The sequence below is a fragment of the Lagopus leucura genome, unplaced genomic scaffold (assembly GCF_019238085.1).
Source record: "Lagopus leucura isolate 7727_CA_CO unplaced genomic scaffold, USGS_WTPT01 Super-Scaffold_100019, whole genome shotgun sequence".
NCBI classification, from domain to species: Eukaryota; Metazoa; Chordata; class Aves; order Galliformes; family Phasianidae; genus Lagopus; species Lagopus leucura.
In genome coordinates, this window is record NW_024962273.1 from 7,870,090 (window position 1) to 7,879,575 (window position 9,486).

The window sequence follows — 9,486 nt, forward strand, 5'->3', positions numbered from 1 at the left end:
ATTGAAGGAGGAAGAGCCCAATGGATACCATCTTTCCAAGTCAACATTTGCTACCTGAAGATAACTTCCCCGAAGCATGGTGTATATTTTCACTGCTAACTCAAACAGTAAAAATGACAAGGTCTGAAATGCAGACATTTAAACTCAAGACATCACTGCCATTTTGATAAAATTCAAAATAAATTAAGCCCAGTTGCTGATGGCTTCAGACAAACAGCCCAGTGAAGGCTGAACAACCTGTAAGCAACCCTCTGATATGTTTGATAGCATGGAACACCTTGCACTGTGTTGGTGGTTTACCTAGATGTACCTAAAAGGTTTCCAACATCAAGTGCTGTCTTCTGTAACCCTTCCTGAGAATGATATTCAGCATAGGAGCTTCTCAGGAGAAAATCCAGGAGCAGATGCTTCAAGCAGAATTAAACCAAACACTATCATTCATTACTAAAATTGCTTGCTTCTTGATCATTAGAAAATAATAATAATTTACTTACAAAGATATCAGTAACTGTTTTGATAGCCTTCTCTTTTCTTTGCATAAATTCATCATCCTGCAAGACATCAGAGGTGATTAAAAATACCAGGAATGAAGACTTAATCTCAACCATTGTAATAAGTTTAGCAAACAAATTTGTCAAATACTTTCTAACTGAGTTGACCAATTGTTCGCTGAAATGCTAGTGATTTCCTATAGCAGAAAAATATTTGTTCCTCACATCTGCTAGGTAGGCACATCTTTAAAACTGTATCCAGAGTGGCAGTCTTTTTGGTCTCTGCTTATACAATATCTGACATTTATGCAAGCCTAGTCCTTCTAGGGGATCTCATTACTATATTACAGAAAAAGAAAGTTGGCACGAACACTTCACAGAGCTGTGATGCTGATAATGCACTAAGGCATTCTACATACTGTAACAGAACAGCAAACTATTTTCTGTCTTACCTCTGGAAGTCTATGAGTTTTTTGAAACTGTGATATAGAGTAAGAACGGATATAGTCCCCCATTTCTTCCCTTGTTTCTATTGCACGTTTCACCAGCCACTGAAAAAGAAATCTGCATCAGTGGGAAAAGGAAGGAAGACAACAACAGCCAACATTGAACTGCTGCATAATTGTTTTTAATACAGTAAAGAAAAACACAAACAAGAAAATTTATTTGTGAAGATGGTAACTGAAGGACCTACTCCTAATAAAAGGATAAATAAAGACCAGCATTAGCTACTGTATAAGCATCATGTTGGCAATTCCTCTATGAATTAAAGAGAGGAATGAAAGGTTGAATCACACAACTAATAAGAAATTATAAGAAATCACATGGCTACCCTTGCAGTGGTAATTTCACATTGTAAACACCTAAACAACCTTCATTCTGCTGAATTTCTTATATTGTACAACACAAACCACTTCTGAGCCACTCTGTTCATATTACAGAGGGGCTCAACAGGCTAAAGACTGAACTGACTCCCCTTTCACACTTCTTGGTATGGGGCCTGATCCGCCCCCCCGGGCGGGGCCCCCCCAAAACACTTCTATGTATGTGATTTTAAACAGTATTGCAGAATTAGTTATGCCCCTTCATGATTTCCCCTATAGTTAGCTTGTAGTGCAATTTCTCATATACTGAGTTGCTTTTATATTTTAATTAATTTCTTACAAGAAGTATGGAAAGTATTGAAAGTATTGAAGCTTCAACTACTAGGAATTCTCAGCTGTCAAACTGATTTATAAACACCATGAAATCTTCACAACTACAAGTAAAGTTCATCTGAATTCTACCAAGATCGATTTGTGTGATCCAAATATTAGCATCTCAACTAAATGTATTCCAAAAAGAAAAATGATGAGTCTCTGAAATGCAAATAAGCATGTATCACTTTCAGCATTATTCATTTAGCTTGCATTTTTAAGGAAGAAAAAAAAAAAAAAAAATCAATAATTGACTTCCCCCAAAAGATCTACAGCCCTCCTTATTCCTTCTAATAATATGAGTTGGAGGAACTTTATATCCTAGCAGGAAGAAGCTACTACTTCACAGTAGCACACTTTTAGCTAGTAACACACTTTTACAATGTACTTGTGACCAGGATACTAAGTAATTAGATTTTCAATAGTATTCATCATTACTACTTGTTAAACATTATTAACATTGTACTTCCATAATATAGAGCAAAACCACAGTAGTACACAAAACAGTGGAACTTCAGTTTTCTGGCATTTCTGTTTATACCATGGAACAGTCAGTGTAGCTCAAACTCACCAGACCATGACATCCATTCTATCAGCCAGCAAAAATTATATCACATTCTATAGTCAAAACACTACCATGCTATATGAGCCATCAGGGTTGTCCCTTTGCTTCACTACTTACGGCACAGCCTTTGGTTCCAGAAAGTAATGTGTTTACAGCACAGACACAAAAACAAGACTATACTCTGCATGCAGGCAGAGGTATACCCCTATTTACTCCAAAGATTCCTTCAGAAGCACACTATAAAACAAAGATAGTCCAGGTAGCTTCTACATAGTATGTGGACGTTCTTCTACAAAGCAAGCTTGAACTGCTCACAGCCCAGGTGAGCAGTCAGAGTGGACGCAAATGAGCTGGAATTGGACATAATCACGAGCTGAACAGATCTGGGCTCTCAGTGCTAGGACCCAGCACAGAATCTGTCTTTTCTCATTAGTCCATAGCACACCACTAGGATGTGACCTCATGAGTATTGGCTCTGCCCCAGGTAGAAGCCACTACATCTAGGCTCTACACATTTCAACTACTTTTTCCTGTTACAGATCATTGATCTTTTTCACAAACTACAGCTCCACTGTGAAACAATGCAACTTTGAGCCTATGAAGTTTTCAAGAACCATATGCCTGCGAAAGACAAAAACACTTCTTGAGATATTTATAAGACCACACAAAAAGCCACAGGAGATTCAAGTACACTTTAAATAATGTCAGAGAAGATAAATCTTGTGAGCTGTTGACAGCCTGTGCAGCAGGTCACATCAGAGATCAGATCCAACTTGGGATTCAAGTTTGAGCCAAAACCAGTTTTCTGCGCTATAAACACGAAAGCGAAGGGAGCACGCTGACAACAAGAGAGCTCAAAATATAGGCTATAAATTGCAAAGCACACCTTCACACAAGATTGTGTATGTACTTTTCTCTGTAAACACAAGCAGAATTCACTCAGAAGAACTTCACCATATCTGCTCACTGGGTTCTGACTTTTTAAGGCTTTTTTTCCCCCATTTTTTAAAAAAGAAAAAAATCTTTTACAGCCTGTGGCAGTGAGCCAGGACAATTTAATTCTTCCTATTCAGAAGGATTCAGCTAAATTCCTGCTATTGAGTTCACTGGACTAGCTTGCACAGTGCAAAAGCTTTTGGAACACAACTCTAAGCAGAGGAAAGAGCTTCTGTATCACCTGAGGACTGCCTTGTGATTTATAGTTAGTAAGTGAATATTGAAAACAGCTATGAATTGAGTGAAGTGTCATTATCAAATACACAATTCCTATAAGCCGTGGTGCCTTAGGCCTGTTAAGATCCTGCGGCCTTCCAGAAAATGACAGAAAGCCACTTTTCCAGAAAATGATCTTTTAAACCAACAACTTACGTTCACCAAGAAAGACTTTCTTGACCAAGCATGGATTAGCTGTACTAACAATTAAGACCGAGTGTCCAGAAGTAACATCCTAAATCAAATTTTGGACAAAGGAGGTTAAGAGAAAAGAATACCGGGTGCTACATTTTTTGGAGCAGAAGTTATAATTTACATTTTCACTTTAGGACAGGAATTATTCTTCCTGTGAGAGATGTCATTTATACGATATATGTAGCCAATTATTATCATTTCAAATTGATCAGGGCAAGAAATTAATCTGAGGTAGGTTTTCTTCACCAGTAGGATAGAAGTTCAGAAGCACAAAATCACATTGACAAAATACAAGTTCACCTCTGTAAGCAGGAAGATTACAGCTTGAAAGCTGTGTACTAGTAGCATGTCTGGGGGAAAGAGAGTTAAGAGTAACTTCCCTCAAGAGCCTCTCACTACAAGATAAGAAAACCAGGAAGTTCTCCTTGCTTCTTATAAACTGGAATTTATATGAAACTCTTGCTTGCTACACTCTTTCACAGGAAGGAGGAAAGGAGATAAAGAAAAAGCCTGGCCAGACTGCCTCCGCTTTCCCTTTTTATGAGGAATACGTTTTTGTGTGCAGATGAAGTTAAAGTCTGAAGAATGATAATAACATACCAAGCATTCTTAAGTTCCATTTACATGTGGTATCTTATCACATGTCAGTCTGAATCTTAATAAAATGGAGAACTATGAGCATGCATGTGGTCAGTGCTGCTCAGCAAACATACAGCAATAGGTCACATCAGAGGAATTTATTTTTCCACTCATACAGTCTTTCAGGTCTTTTAAGCAGACAAATACCACAAGAGACACTTCAAAGAATTCAGTATCTGTGTTTTTCTTATCTATAATCTATACTAAACTATACCACACTAATACTATACTATACTAAACATCTATAATGCCATTCAGCTCTTCAAAAGCATTCATTTGAACTACCTTTCTATCATTACTCATTTCAAAGTTAAATAAAGAGACAAACAGTACTATGGTATGGAACCTTGTTAAAGTCTGAACGCAAATTTTATGGCCTTTTTCAGCAAAGTATTGATACATAGCACAATTATTACCTGTACAACAGGAAATATATGAATGAAATCCAGACCCTGGATCTGATGCGGTTCCAAACGATGAGGACACTTCATTTTTGGTAATACTGACACAATTTTTTCAGTTAAGGCACTATTAGGAGGAAAAAAAAAAAAAAAAAAGTAACCAAACAAAAACAGATGAACACAAATGCACACGTACCCCAATTTTCTCTTGAAAATTTCCAATTATTTTTGCAAACACAATTAGTAGTTAGAAAGTTCCCTCTAGTGGCTTCCATTGCATACAGCTCTAACTTTCAGTTACAAAGTAACTTCTACATTGCACTATATATTCCCCAGCAATGATTAAATCACCTGTCATTTCAGATGAAATTGCTCACCTAAGATACAAAATGCTAGATACAGTGTTTATTTCTATGTGTGTATGCTGTCTTTTAGTAATACTCCATAAAAGATATGCATTCAAAGACTAAAACATCCCTTCTAAGGACTTAAAAATTTGTTTAATAAAACTGCCAAATTATCCCAATATCATTACTGAAAGTTTAGGAGTACAAATATGTACTACACCTAACTGCTAAGCACAGTACAGTTCATATGGTTGTGGTTTGGAGTGGATAAAACTGAATTTACCAGCAATTATTTCACTCCGATCTGGTGAAATGAAAAGGTTATACTAACAAAGGATCCACCTACAAGAACATCATTCTGCTTTCAAAAAAATCCCTCATTGTAGAGCGAGGCCTTTTTTGCTGCCTGTACTCTACACTGCATTTTAAAGCAGGTGTCAGCATCAAGAATGAACATGGAGAAATTAGATTTTCCCATGAAGGAAAACAATTAAGTGGCCCAGTACCGACTTCAGTGATATCCTGTACTGCTCAGATCAGATGGACAACTGATACTCTGTCAGAAATGAAGAGGAAGAAGAGGGATGAGACAGACTAGAGTCTTGGAATAGCGCCTTTACAAAATACAAATAAATCATTTCTGCTGCTGTGGGAGTTAAGCTTGGTTTTTGTTTCGCCAGTTTTACATGCAGTCAGTTGGAGAGAGAAAAGAACATTTTAAGAATAACTTAATTATTTCCTGTTCTTAAGGGTAAGAAACATTTTCTTGGCAGCTAACAACAAAAAAGCCCAGAACAAGAAAACCCACCACAACCATCTTCATCGCTTGTCTAAATTTAATTGTGTGTTTTTTTGCTTTATGTAGCTGTGATGATCGAGTAGTTCTAAATTTAATGGAGTAACAACAAATTTTACTTCTAAATGCATTAAAGTCTTGCCAATGCTAAATGATTTTTGAGAAAACAGTACAGACTCTTTCCAACTACATGGAGAAAGTAAGTCTCTTCTATAACTTCTATAACTATAACTTACTTTCCACGAATTTTAACTATGGCTCTTATCACAGAAACACAAAGAAATAATGCAGTTCAGAATTGATTCTCTCTCTCATAATTTTTCTCATAAATGATTTTCACAGCCTTTCCAAATACTCCTAAACCAGCTAATCCCTGTGAATTCCTTGCATGAGAAATTATACTGAAACAAAATGGTCTCATTAGGGCACAATAAGGATAGGTAACTGTTTTGGCAACAATGTCATGCTTTAGATTCTGTCTGCTGATGCCTATAGTTGCAAACCAGAATCAGACAGAGGAATCAGAGGTTACTTCTGCAGACACAGGGAACTCAAGGATGGTCTTCTACTGTTGCATTCCACAGTTTCCAGTTTCCAGCAGTGTGGTCTTTCTGTCCTTTGTTTTGGCCTCTGCATCATCCCTTGTGCCAGCACAAGCATCTGTACAGCTGCATAGAAACCTGGAGCCAGTAACTGATTCATGTTAAAACTATTTTCCTTTTTTTTTTTTTTCGGTAGGTTTTAAGCTGGATCAGTTCTCAATCCAGTTTGTTATTCAGCCACATAAATGCTTTTGCTGCATAGTAGGGATACGTAAGAGCACAGCATCCCAGAGGGGGTAACACTGCCTTTATTTACAATAAGCTTCTTTCTGGTTTTACAGTTCATAGAACCACAGCCTGAGTATCCCAGAAACCCACAGAATGTTTTGAAAGTTAGTGATCTTGAAAACGAAGAAACTTTGACTGAAAATCCTCATTACAAACAGGCAAATATCAGATAATTCTTCCTATCCTTTCTTCTTTCCTTTGAACAAAAAACAAAACAAAACAGAACACTGTTGCCATTTCAACAACTTACATTTTCTGACCAATAGTAGAGTTCTCCTGAAACAATAAATCAACATCGATATCAAAGTTGCAGGTAGTGATGCACCACGTCATACCGCCTACAACCTACCAGAGGAGCAACAGCATGGTTAGTGCCAAGGGAACCTGAAGAGACAGAAACAAATATATCCTACAATCCTAAATGCTGACATTCGTAACACCAAGCGCTATGTGTGCAGTATAAAAATGGTCATGTACATCCCTAACTCTGTAGAGAACATTTTCAGACCCTGTTCCTAGAGCTACTTAGGCATATTTAAACTCCTCAGCCATTTAATCAACTTTTCATTAAACACTAAAGTACTAAAAGACAATCTCGTGCAAACATATCCAATGTAACCTAAATGTATGCGAATATGATAAGCATAAGGAACAGTTTAAAACATAGAAAAACTTAACATCATACTTACAAGGTTTCTAAGATTAATTAGCCCTCTTGACAAACAACCAGTATTCTTTCCATCTTAGCAGCCAGTTGTTTTCAATAGCAATGCTTGCTTTGTAAAAGTTGGGCACTGTCAATTGCAATTGCATTCAGGCATGTATAAACCTGATGCATACACTTCTATGCAGAAAAGCAGCATTACACCCCAAGGCAGTCTCCTTGGAACTACTTTGTGTGTGCGTGCACAGCCTCTGTAACACCTAAGATCAGTAATGCCATGGAATTCTCAGAAACTGAAGCTGTACTGGAAAATATAGCTGTGCTATGAGCAAAGGAACAGCAGAAAACAGAAGTGTCCATTTAAAAAACTCCTCTCAAACCTCTGTGCAGGAACTTCTCACAGTGTCAGCACTAAAACAATTCAGAAGTCTCTTTTCAGCTTGAACTTTGCTCATTGTCACTATCACATACTTCCTGCCTCGGACAATGAATGCTTGATACACATGACATTTTACGGATACGTAAAACAGCCCCAAAATAATTTCACTAAAATAACCATTCTGTTCTTTCACAAATTCTCTCGCTACAAATCTCTCTCTCTTAAAAATTATTGTGCTTTTTATAAAAAACAAGAAGTGTTTATCTCCAAACATCAGGTATTCCTAGTAGTTTTAGCTGCAGTTGACAGAGGTGCAGAATTCCCTACATGACTCAAACTTAAGCCGTAACATGCACAGAAAAGCATATCAGCAATTGGTTTGAACCCAGCTGTCTCTTTTAAGACAGACTTCATTGCATAAAAATGTTTTACAAAACATAAGAGGTGCATACTGTTTGAAAAGGGCTCATGTGCAGACACATTTAAATGGCAAAGCCAATGTTGCAAATGTATTTTATTTTTGAAAAAGAGTCACCTAGACTTGCTAAACTAATTTGAAATAAAAACGTAATCCACATATACTTAAAAAAGGTTTTTGTAAAATAATGCATTAGCCTCACCTTGTCAAAGGGTGATAACCCTTTGATTCTTGCTCGGAAATACCCAGCAGCCACCAACAGTTCCAAAATTTCCGTCAGCTTGATGTTTTGTTCCTCATCTTCCCTTGTTTCAACCTGACAAATGAGCAACAGAACACTCATTCAACGTTTCTCCCCTCGTACTTCCTATGAATGTTTTCCAGACTTAAATATCTTAACATAGGACAAGTTAGAGAAACCATGGGCTGCCATTAACTCGGTTGTTTCAGTGAAAAATATTAAAGAAGTACTGAATGCATGGATTAAATGCCACATTTTTTTTCCCCACCCATTTAAATACTACAATCTGCCTCTCCTATCCAAACTCCAGGTCTGCACCCTGTCCCAATGGCCGTAACACAGGTCATTTATTCTCAGTTAGGTACATTTCCTTCAATTTCAGCCTTCACATGACAGCCCAGCCCACATTACCACATCTACTTATTTATTTATTTATTCGTTCTTAGAGAAAAACCAGTAGATAATCTGTTGTGGCTTTCCACAGTTCAGGCAAGGCAATTTTAGACAAAGTATGGCTTTAAAAAAAAAAATTCATCTAGTTTTTGCTAGGGGTAGGTTGGGTATTCCTTACCAAGGCAGTGCTCCCCTAAAAATGTTAGGTTTTTTTGTTTTGTTTTTTAATTTGTTTTTCTATGATAAGGGACGGTGACCCACAGAACCCAGCGGAGGCAGGGAGCACCCAGGGCTCACAGGCAGGCCGGTAAACCGGGACACGAGGCAGCGGGCCCTCCTTCGGGCACCGCACGCTGCAGACACCCCTCGCCCCCCCCCCCCCCCATTCCCCACCAGCTCTCCCAGAACCTTCCCCCGCCTCTCAGGCACGAAAGGCCGAGCAATGTCACGACGCACGGCTGACCCAAGGGAGCCCCGACGCCGCCGGGCCCGGCTCCCCCCGGCCCCATAGCACAACGCAGCGCCGCACGAAGCCCCGGGAGCGGCCCCACGGCGCGCGGCCGGGGGAAGCCGGGCCTCTCCGCCAGGGAGAAGCGGGGAGAGACGCGACCACGGTACCTCCTGCGGGGCCCGATGCTCCTGTCCCCGGGGAACCACCATCGCCCTCCGCCTGTCACGTCCGCTCCCCCCGCCGCACCGCAGCGCAGCGCCCGCCCGAA

The 9,486-nt window shown here is 39.0% G+C and overlaps 1 protein-coding gene across 2 annotated transcripts in view; it reads right to left on the reverse strand.

Annotated features, from left to right (window-relative positions):
- The window catches only part of CCDC93 (coiled-coil domain containing 93), a 32,909-nt gene extending 23,423 nt beyond the window's left edge, over positions 1-9,486 (reverse strand). Inside the window, exons 1-6 of one of the 2 annotated variants that reach the window (XM_042877898.1) lie at positions 9,386-9,486; positions 8,336-8,449; positions 6,923-7,017; positions 4,715-4,826; positions 944-1,042; positions 495-551 (exon numbers count right to left, since the gene is read on the reverse strand). In XM_042877898.1, the coding sequence (XP_042733832.1) occupies positions 495-551; positions 944-1,042; positions 4,715-4,826; positions 6,923-7,017; positions 8,336-8,449; positions 9,386-9,427 (519 nt within the window). In that variant the 5' untranslated portion in view covers positions 9,428-9,486. Of the gene's footprint in view, positions 1-494; positions 552-943; positions 1,043-4,714; positions 4,827-6,922; positions 7,057-8,335; positions 8,450-9,385 lie in introns of those variants that run through there. The other variant, XM_042877899.1, reaches the window with a different exon arrangement.